General features: G+C 47.7%; 1 protein-coding gene across 1 annotated transcript; it reads left to right on the top strand.

The window, feature by feature from the left end:
- Positions 1–2,268: 2,268 nt before the first annotated feature.
- LOC147971380 (uncharacterized) lies at positions 2,269–24,004 on the top strand. The gene is made up of 2 exons (XM_087523946.1): positions 2,269–2,976; positions 23,999–24,004. Exons 1-2 carry the CDS (start codon positions 2,269–2,271, stop codon positions 24,002–24,004), a joined length of 714 nt encoding a protein of 237 aa, XP_087380072.1.
- Positions 24,005–25,063: the final 1,059 nt, after the last annotated feature.

The raw sequence follows: 25,063 nt of genomic DNA, 5'->3' as shown, positions 1-25,063 counted from the left end.
CCCGCCGCCCCCGCGCCCCCACCACCGCAGGTCCCCCGTGCCGCCGCCCCCGCCCCCCACCACTGCAGCTCCCCCGCGCCGCCGCCCCCACGCCCCCGCACCCTGAGCCGGAAGAGGAGGACCAGGAGGAGGAGGAGGAGGAGACGACGACCGCCTCTACCTCAGCTCATCCAGGCCACGCGACGTCGAGCCGAGCACCGCCTCCCTCGCCGCCCCCCTCCGCCTGCGCCCGCGCCCTCGATGTCCTCCCGCCCAAGCCGAGATGTAGAGACAGGCAAGTGGAGGAGCCCGCCGCATGTCACCGGAGCTTCAACGCCCAGCCGCTGCCGGAGCTTCAACGCCGGCGTCTTCCTCCATTCCTCCATCCCCTCCCCAGGTGATTCCTCCCTTCTCCTCCACCCCTCCCCTGCAAACCCTAGGGCCATGGCGGCATGTTAATGTTAATGTACATCACCATTCCATATGGGATTGGATTTTCTCTAACCGAGAGATGGTTTTTATTCCCCTAAAACTAGCTTGCCATTCATAAGGCCAATGGAAGAACTGTCGGTAGCTAATCTTGTCATTGTGTAAAACTGTTAATTAGTTACCATGTTCATGTGTTTATGCTTGGTTGTATTGTGTTCTGTCATCCTGGTGTAAATGCACATGATGGAGCAAGTGTGAAGACGCTGCAACTTGCTGTGGCCGTCATTGCTTTTGCTAGGATTCAGTGAATTTGTATGTCATGTCACTGTGTAGTTGGCAGCTAAGATTCAGTGAATTTGTATGTCGGTTCACTGTGTAAGATAGCTAGAGTTGAGTTGGTCTTGTTCGAGTTGTAGTAGTACAGAATATGATCACCTACAACAAGTTTAGAGAGATTATTCCATGGAATAGCTGAACTATAATACTATTATTCATTTATGATAGTTTGTGAGATACAGAAATAGATAAATTGAAGTTTGTAATGGCTAACAGCCAGACATGTGAATCTGTTCTTGATACTCCTTTTCCATTTTCTTAGAATCATCATATACAAATTAGAAGCTTTCTAACATCTGCATATTTCAGGTTTCCGAGGAGGTAAAGGAAGTGAAGTTCAGACAGTGCAGCAGCAGCAACACCTCCAAGGTGAGAAATATGTTCCTATTTATCTTTTTTTGCTAGATGTGCTCTTGTTACTTGTTTCTCTCAAACTTCAGCTCTTGTTACTCTAGATCACCTGCAACAAGGTGAGAAATATGTTCGAGTTGTAGATTGTGACTTTCTGGAATGAATCTCTCTTATATTCAGTTTCAGCTGGGAGAGAACTTCAGCAACAAGTTTTGTAACCATTGTAGTAGTACAGTATATGATCACTTGCAAAATTGTATGGGTAATGAGTTAAGGAGACAGAATAAGTCAGTTTTGTTTATAGTTGAAAGTAAGTGTGTGGTTTGAAATTTCGATCTGATTATGGCATCTAGAATTAATGATTATGAAGAAGAAGAATAAACCTAGTGCTGCTGCTGTTATGCCTGTATTCACTGCTGCTGCTGTACTTGTGATGATCTACTTGTGATCTTCTAAAATGACCCATTGGCGACTTCATTACGCGGGGATAATGATTTTGCAGGTACCCTGAGAGGCCCTTGAGTTTGCCGGAATGTCGATTAACTTCCGTTCTGGCAAATTCGGTACTCCATATGTCCTATTTTCAGCAAAGGTCATGCTGAAATTTTCCGTGAATTTTAGCATGACTTTGCTAAAAATAGGACATATGGGGTACTTGCGACTAATGCATGGGCCGGGGTATCTTAGTACTTAGTTAAGTAGGATCAACTGCCCCGCCATTCTTGCTGCATTAAACCATAGGTGGCAATAGAGCCAAGTGATTAGGCCCAACTTAGAATTCTCCTTAGCATCGATGAACCCTAGATGATAAACCCAACATAGGTGGCAATAGAGCCAAGTGATTAGTGCCAAGTGATTACGCCCAACCTAGGGTTCCTCGGCATCGATAAACCCTAAATGATGAAAACTTAACTTAGCATTTAGGGTGCCTCGGCGTCGACAAACCCTAAATGATGAAACCTTGGCTTTTAGGGTGCCTCGGTGTCGCGATGAGAACCTAAATGATGTATGCTTAGGCTTTTAGGGTGCCTCGGTGTTGACAACCCCTAAATGATAAAAGCTTAGCTTTTAGGATGCCTCGGTGTCGACAAACCCTAAATGATGAGACGGTGATCTTGTTCCTTGACAATAACCAACTTTTTGACCAAACTTTTTTCCTATTTAGAGCGAAACATGGGCCACAACGATGAGGCCGGCGGTTCGGGCGGCAAGCAATTCTGGGAGCTGTCCCAGGAGTTGGAGGAAGAACCTCACCGCTATGAGGACGCCACGGAAGACACCGATCCTGACTACACAACCCCTAGTGGCGTCGGGGATGACACCACTGATGGTGCCGCCGAGGATGCCACCACTGATGATGGCGGCGCACGCACAGATGGCAGCCAACCGAAGAGGCAACGGAAGGACCGGCGCCCGAGCGTGCTCGGCACCGTCAAGGAGGAATTTACTGAAGTGAACTCCGACGGGCATCCGACGGCGCCCAAAGTAGTCAAGGGGTACTCGGTTCAGCTCGGGTGCATTCTCCGGAGCACCATCTCGATCAACACCGAGAACCTAAGGCATAAGGACCGAGGGAATTTGCGCAGCCTCCTCTTCACGAAACTGCACGAACAATACAAGTTCTCCGCTGACTTTGCAAACACATGCCTCTCAGGGAATAAAGTGAACAATTCCGCCCTCACAAGGATGAGCACGGCCCTGTCTACTTGGAGAAGCACGGTGAAGGCAATGATTGAAAAAGGTGATAGTTATGAGAAGATCAAGGCGAAATATCCTTTGATGAGCGAAGATGACTACAAGGAGTTCAAGATCAAGTGCGAGAGCAGCGCAACCTCCGAATCAAGTCAGTGGGGGAAAGAAATGCGGCAGTTGAACTTAGGGGTCCACCAACTCGGTCTCGGCGGTTACAGAGTGGCGGAGCCTATATGGGACAAGGAGGACGCGGAGCGTGCCGAGCAAGGCCTACCGCCCCGCTTTGAGAAATACCATGACAAGCAGACCAGGAGCATTCTCAGGGCCCGGTACAAGGAGGACCCGGTAACAAAGGAGCTTACCACGGATCTGAAGACCAGGGCGCTTGAGCTTATTCTGGTAAAGAATACACCCCTGCGTAATTTGCTCCATATGGTTGCATTCTAATTAATCCCCAATATTTCTAAATGGTTCACGTTCCTTCCACAAGACAATGAAAGCAGTAGCGCGGGGTCGTCTCAGAGCTCCCCTTTCGACACCCCTTTAAATAGGGCGTTGAACGTAATGAAAAACAAGGATAAGCTCAGTAAGCCGACGTCAGCTGGTCGTGTGGCCGACAAAGGCTTGTCCACAAAATGGTCATCATACTATACCGCTGGTGGGCGAAAGGAGAAAAAGACCAGCTCGGAAAGCCGGTCGTGCGAGTGTGAAGCACTCAAGGCACAAGTGGCGCGGATTCCGGAGATTGTCCAAGAGCAAGTGTAACAACAACTGGGAACGACGCTCAACGCCATGGTGCCTAAGTTGATTCATGGGCTGACGACGTGGATTGCGGGCGGCCAACAGGGGCCTCCCCCGGTTCCCAGCTTCATGGCCAACAACTCGCACAACGCGCAGGCGGCGCCATTGGTGTCTCCGGCGGAGGCGGTATTCATGTCTCCGGTGCCGGCACGGGCATTGGAGCTTAATGCACACGGGTGTACGCCGGCCGGCACCTCGCCAGCAAGCGGCCCCTCCATCAGTTGCATGCCCGCCGTTGGCGGTGCCTCGACATTAGCCGAGATTGACGGCATCACGGTAACTAAGCCTCTTGGCCGATGACTTCATCTCCTTTCCTTTGACTGGGCATCCCTGACGCCCTACATATTTTCGCAGGGTGCCGCCGACGTTCCTTGCACTTTCCTGCACTTCGTGGGCGGCGAGTTGGTCGATGTCGCCAAGGGCAGAATCGTTCAACCGGGCAACCCCGTGTTCCACGGTAATCCGATGCCACCCACAGTGTATAGGGTTGAACTGGTTCGGGTGCTGCCAGGCTGCGACGAGCTGTTACCTCCGATTCGACCCGTTGGGGCCGACGAAGATTATGAGATGACCCTCAGCGCCTGCATAACCTGGCCCCTGCTTTGGCCGAAGAGCCAGATTCGTTTGGGGGCCGGGGACACCACCCCACAGACAAGAACGCCAGTCGTGCCGGCGCCAAGCCATGGCAAGAACGCTGCAACGCTACCGGACATGCCGGACATCCGTATGGCACAGGATCCGGACATGCATATGGCACATGATCCGGACAACGACGACAACGACGATGGTACATTTACCAACGTCGATAAGTACTTTCCCGAACATGGGTACGGTGACGAGTTCTACGGGCCTCCTTCTCAAGAACCCAACCAAGACGACCGCGATCTAGCTGGTACGGCAGAGAAACCCAATTGCAACAGGCGTCGTCTGGCGTTCAGTTCTTAGGAGATGCCTCCAGCTGCCGCCTTCACCGAGCCTCAGATAGCTGAGGTGCAAAATATTATCAGACCCAACACGCTCAAGAAGGCGGTCTGTGAGCAGAACTCGGTCCCATTACAGCAGATCAAGAAGAAGGGGCGGAAATGAAAGACTAAAAAGGGCGCCGATGCGAGCCAGCCGGCACCGAGTACGATCCGTGCTCAGGACGGGCCGCCTTCACCTAAGGATATCTCGAGAAGGGTGCATGTGGCGGGTAGGGCGATGCTACCGACAAATATGCTCAATGCTGCAACCAGTGCTATGCGGAGTCTGCATGATAGTGTTCTTTCTTTGGAGAAGCGGCGTATCAGAGAGAATGATGTGGCATACCCGGTTTTCGTGGCCAAGGTGCTAGAGGGAAAGGGCTTTGTGGATGGCGCCATCGGGGGTATGATCGTCCTGCGGTTTGATGACATCTTTGCTATGTTTAACCTTCATCCGCTGCACTACACCTTCGTTCGGCTGTTTTCGCTGAGTATGGAGATGCTGATCATTAGAGAAAAGACCGCAGACATCGTGATAGTCGACCCCTTCTACATGCGTGCCAAGCTCTTGGGCAGCGCTGGGGACTGCCAAGTCGCGAGTTCATACCTCGAAGGCGTCATTCTGTCAAACCCAGATAAGGATAACTTCCTCGTGCCTTACTTTCCCGAGTAAGTCATCCCCTAACCGCCCCGTAACATATGATTTCTTAGATTTCGATCATTTTTTTCTAACACTCAGTGTTCTGTGCAGTGACACACATTGCACAGTCATCCTCTTAAGCCCAAAATATTCCATGGTCACGTATTTCGACCCAAACCGTGACTCCAAGATAGACTACACAAATATCAAGAAAGTTCTTGATGATGTTCTCCCCAGCTACGCCAAATCTGGAGGCACCTTCACCAGGCCAGTTCGTAGGTACGGCAGGCACGTGTTCGCCCACAATACTAAGTTCTGCTACGTCAAGCAGCCGCCTGGCGGTCAGAAGGATGCCTACTACGCCCTCCATCACATGCGGGCGATCGTATGGGACCATCATCACCTTCTGCTACCAGATAATCTCAAAGATTGGGCCGCGAGCTTTTCGGCAATCCAGGACGCGGACATCAGACAAGAATTCTTTTGCATCAAATCGGAGTTTGCGGAAATCATCCATCAAGATGTCCTTCATACCTCGGGGCAGTTCTACCTCAGATATCAACCGTCCAGCAGTGAGATAGACACAACGCTACAAATGCAGGCTGACAACGCCCGTGATTTCATGACCATCATGACAGACGGCGGCTTCATCCACGCTCCGGTCCCATGAGTCGAGTCGAAAGTAGTGATGCTATGTGTAGTTCTGAAACATTGATTGGCTCATGTTGTAATTAAACTTTAATGAATGGTATGTCTCTTTGGTTTGGACAGTCGTTCAACTTAGATGTAATTGATGCTATTTATTAGTAGGACCATGAATCTTGCTATTAATGTCTTGCTTTTATCTTCCGATCCTTTTGTTGCATACTTATATATTGCTTATGTATTGTCTGTTGTTTGGCTTGTGCATAGAGATGCCGTCGTATGTCGTGTACAAGGGTAAGGTTCCCGGAGTCTACGATGACTGGGAGGAGTGTCAGAGACAGGTTCACCATTTCAGCGGTAACAGTTACAAAGGGTACACCACTAGGGTGGAGGCGGAATCTAGATACACCCGCTATCTAGCAGGAGAGAGGAGGGAGTGTTGGAGTAACCGGATGAAGGCCAGTTTCATCGCAATGATGCTCATCGTGATGACCGCAACTCTCTTCTATGTGATGGTAGTTTAGATGATCATTATCGACTTGTAATGTGAAGACAAACTCGCTACTCGCAGTCTCGAGACTTGTAATGTTCTATCTTTGTTTGGTCTTTTGAATTCGGAGACTAATATGATGAATTGTATTCGGAGACTAATCTTCTATTGTATTCGATGAATCTGCTGTTGCTGTGTGGTGCTGTCTATATTCTGTCCAATAATATATTTTGTAACCTGTGCAAAAATCAGAGAAGTAAAAAAACCTAATATTCATACTAATGGCGCATCACCTCAAAGTGCGCCATTAGTATGCCAAAGGATACTAATGGCGCATCACTACACAGTGCACCATAAGTATGCCAAAGGATACTAATGGTGCATCACCCCACAGTGCGCCATTAGTATGCCAAAGCACATGGGTAAATATGGCCCCCTGGGAGGCATACTAATGGCGCGTGTTGGTCTATACTAATGGCGCACTAGTGGTGCGCCATTAGTATATAATACTAGTGGCATGGTACTAGTGGCGCACCAGTAGTGCGCCATTAGTAGGCAAAACTGGTGCGCCACTAGTAGGCCTTTTCCCAGTAGTGTTGCCTAAGCTTAGTTGTGGCAAAGTTAGTCATGAATTAAGTTCAACCACGGAGTCTTCTAGATTATACATGTGGCAGAATCTGGTGGATGATATCCAACGGCCAGTAGTGCTCGGATTTGCCATCTTTGTACCGTCGGATTGGCTTCATCCAACGACCAACTTTTAAAGTTTTTCACACACTATATAGGGGGTATAGATATAGATGTGCCGGTCCGTTGCAATAGATCCAAAGTATATCTATTTAGTGGAGTGCACTCTAAACACATTATCTATTTATTTTTCTCTAACCTTCCGTAGCCATGCAACCAAGCCACATAAGCTTCATGGGTGCCCCCCACATCATATTATTCATACTACGTTGATTAAAAAATGATAAATCGCCCAAAAAAAGATCTTCCCATTTTTTGTTCCTACGATGTTGTGCCATGCACGTACCTACTAGTTGTATAGTGGTAGTACTAGTAATATAGTATTAGGAGTACAAACTTGGTACTAGTAGGAGTAGTACTAGTACGGAATGCTCCTACTCTATCAACGAGCCCCGTCTGACACCAAATTTCTTGGCTTCCGTGCTACAACTAGATCTTCCCCTTGTTTCTGTTTTCCAACCGGCGGCGGGCGGGGTGTCGGTTTGCTCAACGGCGGTCCCACATGAAAGTGAAAATGCTAGGAAACACGCCTTCCCTAAGCTATGTGTCGTGCCGGACGGGCCGTGTTGTACTCCTGATTCCCGGGCATGTGGGGGTGCGACGCGAACACGGCAGGCCTTTTCCTTTTACCAGCAATGTGCCCATGCGTTGCGACGGATCCAAAGTAGTAGAATAGTGGTATTTGTTCACAAACTTGAAAGAAATCACTATTGTTTTGATATACTCCTAATATATTACTCCCTCCGTACCTATATATTTGTCTTTTTTGAGATTTTGAATGGACTATCAAATACGGATTATATAGACATATTCTAGTGTTTCTAGCAAGATGCCCGCGCGTTGCACGAAGTTGATGGAAAAGGTAAGAACAACTTATAAATTGACGGATGGAGTACTAGTTACAGTGATGCATATAATTAAGCAAAGGGATCGCACATGTCGGTATTGACTGGAACCAGAATGCAACATCACAATAAGAATTAAGGCCACGATGATGCGATCGCAGTGGTGGTTACAGAAGGCAAGAAGAAAGATGGATCCACGAACGTACGACGTCCTCCTCCTCAGCTTAGTGCACCGGGCCACCGACCGGTGGCTAAGGAGCGGCGACTTTTGTGGCGAGGTCGAGGTGCTTCTCAGCAAAGGCATCCAAGGCTTCTAGCCGATTGAGGAAGGCCAACATCGTAGCATCCTCACTGGCCTTGTAGATACCTATGTACATGATTTGCTCGTACACCTGGATGTGTAGGTTGACGAATTCTTGCAGGGCGAGGCACCTCGCGGCGAGCGCGACCTCTAGGTGGACATTCTTCGTGGCGTCGGCGGGCAGTCACAGGGCCACTAGTGCTTGAAAGAGGTTCGGCCATGGAGGCCGATTAGGGTGGCAGGCAATGCGGAGCTCAGGTGCGCGGGCTGGAGGAGTACGGCGATGTCGTCCGCGAGCTTCTTGAGGACGGTGAACTTGTTGCTCGTGGCAATGATCATCTAGGCCAACTGAGAGTCGTAGTTGGCGTCGACGGCGGCCATCCACCAGCCGGTCTCCAACACCGTCTGGAGACGATCCTCGGCGCCATGCCGCAGGCCGGCGTCATGGACCATCTGGCGCAGCCGCTGGCCGCTCACGCGCATCGCCGCCATGGGTCTGGAGTGAGCTCTTTTGCGCTTAGTGTAGGTGCTTAGGCAAATACTTAGGTGCGTACGATGTGGTAGATGCATTGGAATGGAGGGGCGCCTTTATATGAGGGCAATGAGGGCAAACTGCGTTGCATTCACATCGTGCAGCCTCTTTTCCCGGACCTCCTCCCATTACTTCCCTGATGCATTAATTGAAGGAGGATGCATTGGCCGTTCAACATATCAGGAACTGCTACTCCCTCCCTCGTCTGCATTAAAGCCGTATCGGGAACTGCGCCGCCCGCTATCAAATCGAATACTCCCTCCATCTAGGTGAGTATTAAGTCAGCTTATGAAAACCAAATAGTAAACACATAGGCGTGGTGCATTAACTCTCACGTTGTTTCTTAATTTTTTGACATAAATAGAGGAATCAACCAAGAAGAGTTGTGGGGCTTGTATGCTTTTAATGACTTGAGACTATCAAACATGACATGTAGTGGTCAGTTTGTTGCACAAGAACAGATACATCTCTTTTTATCCATTTTGATGACAAGTATTTTCGGACGGAGGGAGTAGAAAACATGTTTGCAATGACAATTAGAGATTATAGTTTCTCATGCCATGCATAAGTATCTAGGACTTAATAATGATTTATCTTGGATATCAACATAGCGCTAAGATGATTGTGATGTAGTATGATGATATGGTATCCTCCTCTGAATGTTCAAGTGGCTTGACTTGGTACATGTTCAAGCATGTAGTTGAATCAAAACCAACCTAGCCTCTATAATATTTATGTTCATGGTGTTCATATCCTACTTGTGCTAGTGTCCAATGTTACTTATGCATAATGCCTGGTTATGATCGTTGTTGCTCTCTAGCTGGCCACTTCCCAATCTTAAATTGCTAGCCTTCGCATGTACTAAGTGGGAATTCTGCTTGTACATCAAAAACTTTGAACCCAAAGTTATTCCACATGAGTCCACCATACCTACCTATATACGGTATTACCCTGTCGTCCTAAGTAAATTTGCATCTGCCACCTCTAAAAACTTCTATAAAATTATCTGTTTTTTGTGCCTGGATCGTTCATGAAACGAAAGGAGGTGGTCGATATCTTCCGTGCTAAGCATGTTATCCTCAGGTCGAGTGTTTATTCACTCGCCATCGCACGAGGAAATGGGTGGTAATAGGATGCCGAGTCCCAAACTGCAAAATACAAAGAGAGTTGATAACCCACAAGTATAGGGGATCACAACCATTTTCGAGGGTAGAGTATTCAACCCAAATTTATTGATTCGACACAAGGGTAGCCAAAGAATATTCTCAATTATTAGCAGTTGAGTTGTCAATTCAACCACACCCGAAAGACTTAATATCTGCAGCAAAGTATTTAGTAGCAAAGTAGTATGGAAGTAACGGCAATGGTGGCAAAAGTAACAATAGTAGTTTGTAGCAGTGTAACAGTGCCAACGGAAAAGTAACTAAGCAAAGACAAATATGTGAAAAGCTCATCAGCAATGGATCAATGATGGATAATTATGTCGGATGCGATTCCTCATGCAAAAGTTATAACATAGGGTGACACAGAACTAGCTCTAGTTCATCAATGTAATGTAGGCATGTATTCCGAATATAGTCATACATGCTTATGGAAAAGAACTTGCATGACATCTTTTGTCCTACCCTCCCGTGGTAGCGGGGTCCTGTTGGAAACTAAGGGATATTAAGGCCTCCTTTTAATAGAGTACCAGACCAAAGCATTAACACTTAGTGAATACATGAACTCCTCAAACTAGGGTCATCACTAGAAGTGGTCCCGATTATTGTCACTTCGGGGTTGCCGGATCATAACACATAGTAGGTGACTATTGACTTGCAAGATAAGATCAAGAACTCACATATATTCATGAAAACATAATAGGTTCAGATCTGAAATCATGGCACTCGGGCCCTAGTGACAAGCATTAAGCATAGCAAAGTCATAGCAACATCAATCTTAGAAGAAAATGGATACTAGGGATCAAACCCTAACAAAACTAACTCGATTACATGGTAAATATCATAGAACCCATCACCGTCCAGCAAGCCTAGGATGGGATTACTCATGCACGGTGGTGAGCATCATGAAATTGGTGATGGAGGAAGGTTGATGATAAATATGGTGATGGATTCCCCTCTCTGGAGCCCCGAACGGACTCCAGATCAGCCCTCCCGAGCAAGATTAGGGCTTGGCGGCGGCTCCGTATCATAAAACGCGATGAATTCTTCTCTCTGATTTTTTTCTCCCCGAATGTGAATATATAGAGTTGGAGTTGAGGTCGGTGGAGTCTCAGGGGGCCCACGAGGCAGGGGGGCAAGCCCCCCTCTCCAGGCGCGCCCAGGTGGGTTGTACCCACCTGGTGGCCCCGCTGATGACCCCCCTGATACTATAAATTCACATTATTCCAGAAAAAATCAGCGAGAAAGAATTATCGTGATCAACGAGATGGAGTCGCTGCCAAGCCCTGTTCTTCTTCGGGAGGGCAGATCTGGAGTCTGTTTGGGGCTCCGGAGAGGGGGGTCTTCGTTCTTTGTCATCACCAACCCTTCTCCATCGCCAATTCCATGATGCTCCCGACTGGAGTGAGTAATTCCTTCGTAGGCTCGCTGGTCGGTGAGGTGTTGGATGAGATTATCACGTAATCGAGTTAGTTTTGTTAGGGCTTGATCCCTAGTATCCACTATGTTCTTAGATTGATCTTTCTTTGACTTTGCCATGCTTAATGCTTGTCACTTTGGGCCTAGGTGCCATGATTTCAGATCTGAACCGTTTATGAATTCATCATTAAATCCATGTTCTAGATCTGATCTTGCCAGTTATAGTCACCTACTACGTGTTATGATCCGGCAACCCCGGAGTGACAATAACCAGGCCCACTCCTAGTGATGACTGTAGTTTGAGGAGTTCATGTATTCACTATGTGTTAATGCTTTGTTCCAGTAATCTATTAAAAGGAGGCCTTAATATCCCTTAGTTTCCAATATGGACCCCGCTGCCCTGGGAGGGTAGGACAAAAGATGGCATGCAAGTTCTTTTAATAAAGCATGTATGATAATTTACGGAATACATGCCTACATTATATCGATGAACTGGAGCTAGTGTCGTACCGCCCTAGGTTATAACTGTCTCATGATGAATATCATCCAACAAGTCACTGATCCAATGCCTATGAATTTATCCTTATTGTTTCTGCTAAGTTACTACTGCTATCATCACTGTTACACTTGCTAAAAACTACTGCTATCACTGTTACTGTTACCGTTGCTACTATCACTACTATCAAAACTATCGAACTACTTTGCTACTGATCATATTGATGCAGATAATTAATCTCCAGGTGCGGTGGAATTGATAACTCAGCTGCTAATACCTTCAAATATTCTTTGGCTCCCCTTGTGTCGAAGCTATAAATTTGGGTTGAATACTCTACCCTCGAAAATTGTTGCGATCCCCTATAGTAGTGGGTTATCAGGCACGTCGTCTATTAGTTCGTCATCAAAGTCGGGCAGCAAACGCGTGCGCGGATAAGATTTAGGCGCGCTATGGTGCCGTTCTTCGAGATCTTGCTCGGCCGAGAGAATTTCGAGTTTTTTACCCACTTGTCATTTAGTGCGTCCTCATTGGCTTGTAGTTGCTGCTGCTTCCGTTTCATACTTTGGGTGGTGGCCACGAGGCGCCACTAGAAGTGTTCTTGCTCAAATGGGTGTTCGGGGACCATATAGTCCTCGGTACAGAGGCTCTCGTCCTCCTCGGATTCAGGTAAGTAGTTGTCGTCAGCCCCTTCAAAGAGGTCGTCGGGGTCCACGTCCTCGGGGATTCCTTCGTGGCTGGCGTATCACGCTGGGGAGGCATGAAAATCCTCTCCGGGATTGCCAGCCTCATCGGTTGTTGCACCACCATTATCGGTAGTGGTGTTGTTCCCGCTGGGGTCCCCATTGGTGCCCGGCCACACCTGCACCAACGTATGGACAAGTTTTTGGGAGTGTCAACCATGTACACATCGTAAGTAGATGTTGCAGCCCACTTGCCGGTGTTTACTAGCGGCGAAGTGGTTTCTGTAGGGCTGTCGACATCTTCATCCATGTCGGTGGCCTTGTCGTAGTCTAGCACGTCGGTTAAATCATCAATCGTGGCGACTAGGTGGATGGGTGGGAGATAAATTTCCCGGTCGTCAGTTGAAGTCCAATCTTTTCATAGACCGAGGTCTTACCATCCGAGATTGACAAGCTCTAGATGCGATCAAGCATCTCGTTTAAGTGAGATAGCTCCTCGGGGTTCATAGCCTCGCTGTGGGCCGGGCTGACTTGAAGCATGATAGGTGGAATCGGTGAATTTCTTGATGCGCTCTTGTCCTTGTGAGGGGCTATAGTCAGTTTCGAATGTGTTACCTGCTACTTCCTGAGCTTGCATTGGTTTTTCCCTTGAAGAGGAAAGGGTGATGCAGCAAAGTAGAGTAAGTATTTCCCTCAGTTTTGAGAACCAAGGCATCAATCCAGTAGGAGACAACGCTCAAGTCACTGAATACCTGCACAAACAAACACCAACTTGCACCCAACACGATAAAGGGGTTGTCAATCCCTTCACAGTTATTTGCAAAGTGAGATTCGATAGAGATGGATAAACGATAAAGTAATATTTTTGGTATTTTTGGTTTATGGATCGGAAAGTAAAAGATTGCACAATAGTATATCAGAAACTAATATGATGGAAACTAGACGATTATATGATGGAAAATAGACCCGGGTGAGGGAGTCCTGGATTAAGGGGTCCTCTAGCGCCCGGCCTATGTGACATGGGCCGAACTATTGGGCCATGAAGATACAAGATAGAAGACTTCCTCCCGTGTCCGGATGGGACTCTCCTTTGCGTGGAAGGCAAGCTAGGCGTCCGGATGTATTATTTCCTTTCTCTGTAACCGACTTTGTATAACCCTAGGCCCCTCCGGTGTCTATATAAACCGGAGGGTTTAGTCCTTAGGGGGAGCCACAACGATCTCATGGTAGATCAACTCTTGTAATCCTCATAATCATCAAGATCAATAAGCAAGACATAGGGTATTACCTCCATCAAGAGGGCCCGAACCCGGGTAAAATATCATGTCCCCTGTCTCCTGTTACCATCGACCTTAGACGCACAGTTCGGGACCCCCTACCCGAGATCCGCAGGTTTTTGACACCGACATTGGTGCTTTCATTGAGAGTTCCACTGTGGCGTTGAAGTTAGGGTTGATGGCTCGCCTTGTTATAATAGACAGTATCACCTCCGGAGGAGCCACTACAAAAAAAAGACACATCCGTGACATCTTGGGCCGAACAAATTTTTTCTATCATACTTATGACTCTTCTATGACAATAACTGTGACAAAACCCGGTATCATCATTGATGTGGTGGGCTCCTACTTCTATGACAAAAAATCATGATAGAAAATGGGATTTTTGTCCAGGGCGGGCCGGAGACGCAGCTGCATGACATTCTTTGGGCCGTCCAGGGCGGAAAAAACCATGGTAGAAGCGAGGGCGAGGAAAATATCGGGGTGTTCCCGGTTACGGTGGGTGGTCGGGGCCGAGCGATGCATGGAGGTTTGCGCGTTTCTCTCGTACACGCACGCACATGGGTGCGAGGAGTTGGGATCTAACTGAACCCGAGCGAGACGTTCGCCTACTGAACCCGAGAGATTGCACTGCAGGCTATGCATTACTGAACCTGAGCGATCGATCGATGGCTGTTAACTGAACCCGATCGAGCAATTCCTTCTCTACTACTGCTAACTGAAGCTGATCGATGCTGCCTCTGGATGAACAGTGAGCGTTGCTGGGGGGTTTGGATGAACAGTTCCCGGTGGGGGAGGATGAACAGGACCCCGTGGTGTTGCCTCTGGATGAACAGGACCCCGATCGATCGAGGCGGTTGGGGCTGGATGAGCAGGATCCCGTGGAGGGCTGGATGAACAGGATCACCCCGTGGAGGGCTGAATGAACACTAGATGATGGAGGGCTGGATGAACAGTAGCCCGTGGAGGGGTGGTTGAACAGGAGCCCATGGAGAGGGCAGGTTGAACAGTAGCTGGTGGAGTAGCGCGCGGTGGAGGCTGGATGAACAGGAGCACGTGGATGAACAGTCGCAGGTGGAGGCTGGAGGAGGTCGACGGTGGTTGAACAGTAGCCAGTGGAGGCTGGAGGGGGTCGACGGTGGAGATGAATAGTATCCCGTGGAGTTCCGTTTTGTGGTACGCCACATCCCTCCCGATGAATAAGACCCCTGTTTCGACCGTAGCACTCCAACACAAGTCTGTTTCCTCCGTTTTGCGGTATGCCACACCCCTCCCGATCAACAGGACCCCATTTCGACCGTAAGAGGTCCAACACAAGTCCGTTTCCTCTGTTTTGCGGTACGCCAGACCCCTCCCGATGAATAGGATCCCGTTTCGAACATGGCCGGTTGAACACAAGGCCGTTTCCTCCGTTGTGCGGTACGCCAGGCCTCGTTTCCATCGGCTGTTCCATCCAAGTCCTCCCGATGAACACGACGACGCATTCCGTTTTGACCCAGCCGGTTGGCTCCCCATGAACATGACGACGACGCAGTTTCTCCGTTCCGACCCAGCCAAGTACACGAGCCCTGGCCGTACGTATGCACGAGTAGGCGTTCGAGACCCTACCCGTATGTACGTACATGGCCGTATTTTCTTTCTTGCACACTGGCCGCTGTACATACGTGTACATGCTACGTGCGCGCCTCTACACTACAAAAAAAAGACACATCCGTGACATTTTGGGCCGAACGAAATTTTTTCTGTCATACTTATGACACTTCTATGACGATAATTGTGACCAAACCCGGTATCATCATAGATGTGGTGGGATCCTACTTCTATGACAAAAAATCATGACAGAAAATGGGCTTTTCGTCCTGGGCGGGCCGGAGATGCAGCTGGATGACATTCTTTGGGCCGTCCATGACGGAAAAAACCGTGGTAGAAGCGAGGGTGAGGAAAATATAGGGGTGTTCCCGGTTATGGTGGGTGGTTGGGGCCGAACGATGCGCGTTTCTCTCGTACAGGCACGCGCGTGGGTGCGAGGCGTTGGGATCTAACTGAACCCGAGCAAGGCATTCGCCTACTGAACCCGAGTGATTGCACTGCAGGCTACGCGTTACTGAACCCGAGCGATCGATCGATGGCTATTAACTGAACCTGATCGAGCGATTCCTTCGCTACTGCTACTAACTAAAGCCGATCGATGCTTCCTCTGGGTGAATAGTGAGCATTGCTAGGGGGTTTGGATGAACATTTCCCGGTGGGGGTGGATGAACAGGACCCCGTGATGTTGCCTCCGGATGAACAGGACCCGATCGATCGAGCCGGTTGGGGCTGGATGAACAGGACCCCGTGGAGGGCTGGATGAACAGGAGGACCCCGTGGAGGGCTAGATGAACAATAGACGGTGGAGGGCTGGATGAACAGTAGCCCGTGGAGTGGTGGTTGAACAGGAGCCCGTGTGGAGAGGGCTGGTTGAACAGTAGCCGGTGGAGTAGCGCGTGGTGGAGGCTGGATGAACAGGAGCCCGTGGATGAACAGTCGCAGGTGGAGGCTGGAGGAGGTCGACGGTGGATGAACAATAGCCCGTGGAGGCTAGAGGGGGTCGACGGTGGAGCTGAACAGTATCCCGTGGAGTCCCGTTTTGTGGTACACCACACCCCTCTCGATGAACAGGACCCCCGTTTCGATCATAGCGCTCCAACACAAGTCTGTTTCCTCCGTTTTGCGGTACGCCACACCCCTGCCGATGAACATGACCCCCGTTTTGACCGTAAGAGGTCCGTTTCCTCCGTTTTGCGGTACGCCAGACCCCTCCTAATGAACAGAATCCCATTTCGACCGTGGCCGGTCGAATAAAAGGCCGTGTCCTCCATTCTGCGATACGCCAGGCCTCGTTTCCATCGGCTGTTCCGTCCAAGCCCTCCTGATGAACAAGACGATGCATTCCGTTCCAACCCAGCCAGTTGGCTCCCCATGAACACGACGATGACGTTGTTTCTCCGTTCCGACCCAGCCATGTACATGAGCCCTGGCCGTACGTATGCGCGAGTAGGCGTTCAAGACCCTGCCTGTATGTACGTACGTGGCCGTATTTTCCTTCTTGCACACTGGCCGTTGTACGTACGTGTACATCCTACGTGCGCGCCTCTACTACGACAAGTGCGCGCCTCTACATGGACCAGTATGTACGTACACGTTCACGACCAAAATGACAAAGCTACGTACGCTTTGACCAGGTGGGTCCTGACTGTCAGTCACTTCCTTGCGTGCGAAGATGTAGCTGGTGGGTTCCAGCAGTCAGGGGGGCGAATCATTTTTTTTGCCCGGACGCACTTCCTTGCGTGCAAAGATGTCGCTGGTAGGTCCCAGCAGTCAGGGGGAAACATTTTTTCGCGAAATATGGTTGCTGACATGTCCATTTTGCATGATGCTTTTATATCGATATTTATTGCATTATGGGCTGTTATTACACATTATGTCACAATACTTATGCCTATTCTCTCTTATTTTACAAGGTTTACATAAAGAGGGAGAATGCCTGCAGCTGGGATTCTGGGCTGGAAAGGATCAAATATTAGAGACCTATTCTGCACAGCTCCAAAAGTCCTGAAACTTCACGGAAGTCATTTTATGAATATATATAAAAAATACTGAGCGCAAGAAGTTCACCAGGGGGGCACACCCTGCCCATGAGGGTGGGGGGCGCGCCCTACCCCCATGGGCGCGCCCCCCTACCTCATGGGCCCCCTGGTGGCCCTGCGATGCCCATCTTCTGCTATATGGAGTCTTTCGATGAGGAAAAAATCACAAGCCATCTTTCTGGACGAGACTCCGCCGCCACAAGGCAAAACCTTGGCGAAACCAATCTAGGGGTCTAGCGGAGGTGTTCTGCCAGGGACACTTCCCTCCGGGAGGGGGAAATCATCACCATCGTCATCACCAATGATCCTCTCATCGGGAGGGGGTCAATCTCCATCAACATCTTCATCAGCACCGTCTCATCCCAAACCCTAGTTCATCTCTTGTAGCAACCCGACCTCAAATGGTCAAGTCTCTGTGCTTCAGTGTCATCCCTGGATCCATAATGCTGACACACACAGTACTCGAGGATTTATAACAGAGTAGCAATCACACACTTATTACATCGAATGTCTCAAAAGAGAACTTATTACAATAAAATATGGCTTACGTCCATCTAATACGATAACAGCGGAAGGGTTCGAAGATAAAGTGAGTCCATCAACTCCAACAGCATAGCTGAGCTGCACAGCAACGACCTAACGAACCTTACTCCTAATCTGGAAAGTCTGCAACATAATACGTTGCGGCCCGAAAACGGGTCAGCACATGGAATATGCTGGCAAAGTAACACAGTAGAGCAAGAACATAATAATGCTATCAATACATGCATATTTGGCTGGTGGAAAGCTCTATGGTTACAGTTTTTGCGTAAAGCCAATTTTTCCCTACAACAAAGGAATAAATTTTATTTAACTATCATGGTAGTTAAAACATCATTGAGAAGGTTCCTCCAACTCAATCCCAATTAAAGTAGTTAACAACCCAACAATATTAATTTAGAGTGATGAGATACTTATGATACTCCAAGTACTAGATACTCAAGATGTCCATAACTGGGGACATGGCTAACCATGATTAGTTTATGCACTCTGCAGAGGTTTGCGCACTTTTCCCCACAAGACTCGATTTCCTCCGTTGGATTTCTCGCACTACAGGGTGTTTGAGAAACGGATGACCCAGACACAGTCTTTCAGAAGCATTAACCCCTTACTCCGGACAGACCATACTAGCCTACAACCCTCTACTTGTTGATCCACCTCTTCGGGAGCTTCACGCAACTTACTCAACTATGCTAGAGCCCATAATAGCTTGTGGCTGCACATGGAAGTTTCTAGCATGAAAATATCTCAGTTCCCTTTAAGCGTGGGTGGCGGACCATAGGATTATCACACGGGTACTCCGGGATATCCTAGGACAACTCTGGATTCTCCAGGTGCCCAACAAACAATCCACCCAGATGTGTATTCAAGTTGCCACCTTAAGTTGAACCATTAATTAACAATGTCACATCTGTCATGGATTTCACTCACCCAAACCACGTCTACGAGCATAGCATAGCAATATAAGCAATTCGTAGAGGTAACTCCCAAGGGTTTGAATATAACAGGGCAATAGGTTCTACCTCATCAACTACTTCCCAACCCACATGTTAATCACATCCTAACCATGCAATGTTTGAGGATTGGAACTAATGCATAAAAACTGGGTGATAAAGGGGTATGATCAAAGTGTTACGTGCCTTGCTAATGATCCGCAAAACATAGGGATTCGAAGTAGCACGCTTCGCACTCCGGGTGTTCTATCGCAAACAAACAATAACATACATAAGCAAACAAGCAAAGAAACACGGGTAAATCTCAAACAAGAAGATCTAACCAGAAAGTTCAACTTAAGAACTCTGGTTTGCGAAAAGAATCAAATCAAACGGGGCAACGAAACTCAAACTGCGAAAGAAACAAGATTCATTTACTAATCTGGACTAAGGTCAAATTTTATAGTAGCAAAAGCTTGTTCAAGTTGGTTAAACGGAAAGAGGGTTTCTAGACGAAGAGCTAGGCGCTTGAATTGCCTGATTCCGACAAACGAGCAAAAAGATAACCTAAAACGAAAATCAGATCAGAAATCCCAATTGAAAATAATCACGGAAAATCCGAGAAAAAGAAAACTGACGAACAGGCTAACGAACGAGTGTTCGTTGTCTGCGGCTAACGTCTGAACTCCGTTTGTTAAAACGAACGTACGGACGAACATCCTGAAAGTGCGTTATATCGACTAGAGGGGGGGTGAATAGGCGATTTTTATGAAAGTCTTCAGAACATAGAAGTTTTGAAGATAAACGATAAAATTAAACCTATTACCATGCAGCGAAAGGTAGACTTACCTAGGCAAACAATAGTCAAGTATTCAATGAAGTGAAAGCACAAAGACTAATAGCAGCTAGGTAGTAAGGATCAGGTAGGAAGATATGGTGAAGCCAAACAGAACATGCAATCACTCAGTGAAGACAAATGATAGTGCAAACATACAATGACTTCACAAGGAGTAACAGTAAGTAAAGTGAAGTGAAGATGAGACCAGTGACTCGTTGAAGGCAATGATTTGTTGGACCAGTTCCAGTTGCTGTGACAACTGTACGTCTGGTTGGAGCGGCTAGGTATTTAAACCTTAGGACACACAGTCCCGGACACCCAGTCCTCACCGTATTCTCCTTGAGCTAAGGTCACATAGACCTCGCCCAATCACTCTGGTAAGTCTTCAAGGTAGACTCCCAAACCTTCACAGACTTCGTTCACCGGCAATCCACAATGTCTCTTGGATGCTCAGAACACGACGCCTAACCGGCTGGAGGATGCACAGTCCTCAAGTGTAATAAGTCTTCAGATCACACAGCAAGAAGACTTAAGTGATGCCCAATTCTCTCTGGATCTGGTGGTTAGGGCTTTATCCTCGCAAGGAATTCTCTCTCAAAGGCTTCGAGGTGGGTTGCTCTCAAACGACAAAAGTCGTACTTTCAATCTGAGTAGCCAACCATTTATGGTTGTAGGGGGTGGGCTATTTATAGCCACTTGGCAACCTGACCTGATTTGTCCTTAATGAAGACTTTGAGGAAGACTTGGAAAAAGACTTTGAGTATTTCTTCTTCTTCTTCTTGTCGTCAGAGTCATATTCCTTGCTCTTCTTCTTCTTTATGTTCTCATTGTCCCACTGTGAACACTCAGAGATGAAGTGGCCAAGTTTCTTGCACTTGTGACATGTTTTCTTCTTGTAGTCATGAGCAGGAGCTTCATCATTCCTTGAACTTGATCGAGAAGACTTTCTGAAGCCTTTCTTCTTGGTGAATTTTTGGAACTTCTTGACAAGCATAGCAAGTTCCCTTCCAATGTCTTCAGGATCATCAGAACTGCTGTCAGATTCTTCTTCAGATGAGGAGACAGCTTTTGCCTTCAAGGCACGAGTTCGCCCATAGTTTGGACCGTAGATATCTCTTTTCTCCAAAAGCTGAAACTCATGTGTGTTGAGCCTCTCAAGTATGTCAGACGGATCGAGTGTCTTGAAATCAGGACGTTCTTGAATCATCAGGGCCAAGATGTCAAACGAACTATCAAGTGATCTCAGCAGCGTCTTGACGACTTCGTGTTTGGTAATCTCAGTGGCACCGAGGGCTTGAAGCTCATTTGTGATGTGAGTGAGTCGGTCAAATGTGTGCTGGACATTCTCATTGTCATTTCGCTTGAAGCGGTTGAAGAGGTTGCGAAGGACACTGATTCTCTGATCTCTCTGGGTTGAGATGCCTTCATTGACCTTGGATAGCCAGTCCCAGACCAGCTTGGATGTCTTCAAAGCACTCACACGGCCATACTGTCCTTTGGTCAGATGACCATAGATGATATTCTTGGCAGTAGAGTCCAGTTGAACGAATTTCTTGACATCAGCAGCAGTGACACCTTCTCCAGCCTTGGGAACGCCGTTCTCGACGACATACCATAGGTCGACGTCAATGGCTTCAAGATGCATGCGCATCTTATTCTTCCAGTAGGGATATTCAGTTCCATCAAAGACGGGGCACGCAACGGAGACTTTAATTATCCCTGCAGTCAACATAGCTAAAACACCAGGTGGTTAAACCGAATCACACAGAACAAGGGAGCACCTTGCTCTGATACCAATTGAAAGTGCGTTATATCGACTAGAGGGGGGTGAATAGGCGATTTTTATGAAAGTCTTCAGAACATAGAAGTTCTGAAGATAAACGATAAAATTAAACCTATTACCATGCAGCGAAAGGTAGACTACACTAGGCAAACCATAGTCAAGTATTCAATGAAGTGAAAGCACAAAGACTAATAGCAGCTAGGTAGTAAGGATCAAGTAGGAAGATATGGTGAAGCCAAACAGAACATGCAATCACTCAGTGAAGACAAATGATAGTGCAAACATACAATGACCACAAGGAGTAATAGTAAGTAAAGTGAAGTGAAGATGAGACCAGTGACTCGTTGAAGACAATGATTTGTTGGACCAGTTCCAGTTGCTGTGACAACTGTACGTCTGGTTGGAGCGGCTAGGTATTTAAACCTTAGGACACACAGTCCCGGACACCCAGTCCTCACCGTATTCTCCTTGAGCTAAGGTCACATAGACCTCGCCCAATCACTCTGGTAAGTCTTCAAGGTAGACTCCCAAACCTTCACAGACTTCGTTCATCGGCAATCCACAATGTCTCTTGGATGCTCAGAACGCGACGCCTAACCGGCTGGAGGATGCGCAGTCCTCAAGTGTAATAAGTCTTCAGATCACACAGCAAGAAGACTTAAGTGATGCCCAATTCTCTCTGGATCTGGTGCTTAGGGATTTATCCTCGCAAGGAATTCTCTCTCAAAGGCTTCGAGGTGGGTTGCTCTCAAACGACAAAAGTCGTACTTTCAATCTGAGTAGCCAACCATTTATGGTTGTAGGGGGTGGGCTATTTATAGCCACTTGGCAACCCGACCTGATTTGTCCTTAATGACCCTGGGTCACTAGGAACTGACACATGTTCCAACGGTCAGATTTCGAACTCACACGGCAACTTTACTTGGGCTACAAGAAAAGATGACTTGTCCGACTCTGGACAATATTCGCTCTCATAGTCTTCACTCGAAGACATAGGTTTTTGGTTTAGGCATCACTTCAGTCATTCTGACTGGTTCTCTTGGACCCCACTTAACAGTACGGTGGTTCCTATGACTCAACACAAAAGAAAAAGAACTACGAAAGATCTAAGTCTTCGAGCTCCATAGGCTTCATATAGTGTCTTCTTTTGTCATAGTCTTCAATGTGAATATCTTCATATACCACCTTTGACTTCAATGTCTTCATACAATTTTAGGGGTCATCTCTGGTAGTAAAACCGAATCAATGAGGGACTTCTACCTGTGTTATCCTGCAATTCTCACAAACACATTAGTCCCTCAACTAGGTTTGTCGTCAATACTCCAAAACCAACTAGGGGTGGCACTAGATGCACTTACAATCTCCCCCTTTTTGGTGATTGATGACAAACTAGTTGAAGTTTTCAACGGGGAATATAATCTGTGAAATTGTAAAGGATAAGGAATTGTCTTCATAAGTTGCAAGGCCTCCCCCTGAAGATGTGCATATAAGTTAATTTGCTTTTGGAATGCAAATGCACATGGCAGGTTGTACTTGTGGAGATCCACTTCAACTTATGATGACAATCCACTATGCATGTGAAAGTATACGAAGATAATGACATGCATAATGGAAAATGGATGTCTGCAGAATGAGCTAAGTGCGGAATTTATCGTCGCACATGCAGAATTTATCTTCGCAAAACAAGGTGGCAAATAAGTAGCAGACGACCATCTAGTTTAAGTGTTACAACTCATAAGAACCAAATGTAGCAAAAACGAGAGTTGTAAGCACGAAGCAAAATATAAGGCACCCACCCATATGGACCCGCTTGAAGACTATCAATCTCATATGCTTCTCCCCCTTTTGTCAGTAATGACCAAAAAGGTTTGAACACATAGAGCCTCTACTCATTCCCATGAGGAGTAGGTGAAGTAGCAGGGTTGTTGGTGTTTTTTGGCGGTGCAGAAGAGCGTGGAGGTGCTGAAGGAGGTGGCGGTGAAGTAGCATCGTCTTCTTCCTCAATAATTCTGGCAGTCACTGTGGCAGCAGAGGAAGAGAACTCAGCGTCTTCAAGGGATGGAGTTCCTAGCAGCACAGCCCTTCGAGGAGGTGTGGAGTCAAACTTGAATCTCTTAGTGAAGCTATCCTCTTCAAGATTAGCTTCAGAACACATCATCGTGAGCCCTTTCCATGTGCGGCGACAGGTTTCATGGGAAACGGAAGCATTCTTGGTGGCAAGATTTCGAGTGCGATTAACATCCACCAAGAGGCTTTTCATCTGACGCTTCAGCCAGTCATGATGCCTATCCTGTTTCTGATGTAGAGCCACAAGAAGCTCTCGGTCGTTGAGAACACGAGTGCGCTTCTTGGGTCTTGGAGCAGTGGCACTGTCAGTGGCTTCAGTGGAAGCAGGGTGTGGTGCACGTGTAGTGCCAGCCAAAGGATACAACCGAGAAATTGCTTCAACGCCTTCAACGTTCTGAGTAAAACTCTAATGTTCTGCATTCTGCAGACTTAGAGGTTTCTTGGCAGGCTCAGAATAAATGGCTTCGGTAGACATGTCCACGTTAGGTAAGAAGATCCGATGGTTGCGGGCTGAGGGCTGATACAAGATGGCGGAGTGTAGCTTGATCAGCCGCATGACCCAAGGGGCGTAGAACTTCAAACCAAACAGATCAATGCCTGATGCAGCAAGTTGGCGTATGAAGAAGTCCTATGCATTGAAGCATTTTCCATGAAGTATATAGAAGACCAAAGTCTTCATTGCACCCTGAAGCTTGGCATTTGGAGAGTGCCCTCTGATAGGCCAGAGAGTTCGTCTGATGATGTGATAGATGGTTCTTGGCAGATACTCAAGGTCTTCAACGAAGAACTCTATGGGATAAGAAGCATCTTGGGGCAATGGCTTCATCATGCTGAGCATCTGACTCATATCAGGTTCTGGCCGCTGAAAGATGCTCTCAATAGCTTCAGCATGCAGCTGACAGCCTTGCTCGAAGAGATCGCCAGGAGTGGTCAAGCCAGTGAGCTCAATGATGTCAAATGCATTGGCTTCATGATGAACGTTGCCAGTCATCCACTCCAGGACCCAAGTCTTCGGATCTCTGCTGTACCCTCTGATGTGAAGTGTGGCACAGAATTGAAGCAGCAGCTCTTAATTCCAATTCTCTTCGTCAGTAATGAACGGCAGCAGTCCAACTTCCTTGAAGCAATCTAAAGCTTCTTCCAAACAGGGCAGACCAGCTATAGCTTCAATATCAAGGCGCTTGTGTGGGAAGATGCGACCTTGGTTGTACAGAATGCAAGAGTAATAGCTTCACTGAGCATAGCTCCAGAACCGATCAGATGATACCCTTTCCCTTGAGTAGGGGTTCCTGGAGCTATTGAAGAACGTGTTGTCTGCCCTGAAGCCATTGATGTTGAAGGAGCCAGGTGCTGATGCAGGACCTGGAAACCTTGGCAGTCTTGGGATTGGCTTCTGGACCTGAGGCCTGTGCTCAACATGATAGTTGAATTGGGGACCGGCAGCAGACTCAGGAACAGAAGTGGCGGGATCAGTGGCTTCGCTGTCTTCTGA

Source organism: Triticum urartu, chromosome 5A (genome assembly GCF_056163025.1).
Source record: "Triticum urartu cultivar PI428250 chromosome 5A, HENAU_Tu73, whole genome shotgun sequence".
In the NCBI taxonomy this organism is placed as follows: domain Eukaryota; kingdom Viridiplantae; phylum Streptophyta; class Magnoliopsida; order Poales; family Poaceae; genus Triticum; species Triticum urartu.
Note: the sequence above shows the minus strand (reverse complement) of the source record. Positions and strands in the feature narration are given on the sequence as shown.

Excerpts from the sequence above, each read along its gene's own strand:
- LOC147971380 (XM_087523946.1), top strand. The coding sequence starts at position 2,269 with ATGGGCCACAACGATGAGGCCGGCGGTTCGGGCGGCAAGCAATTCTGG.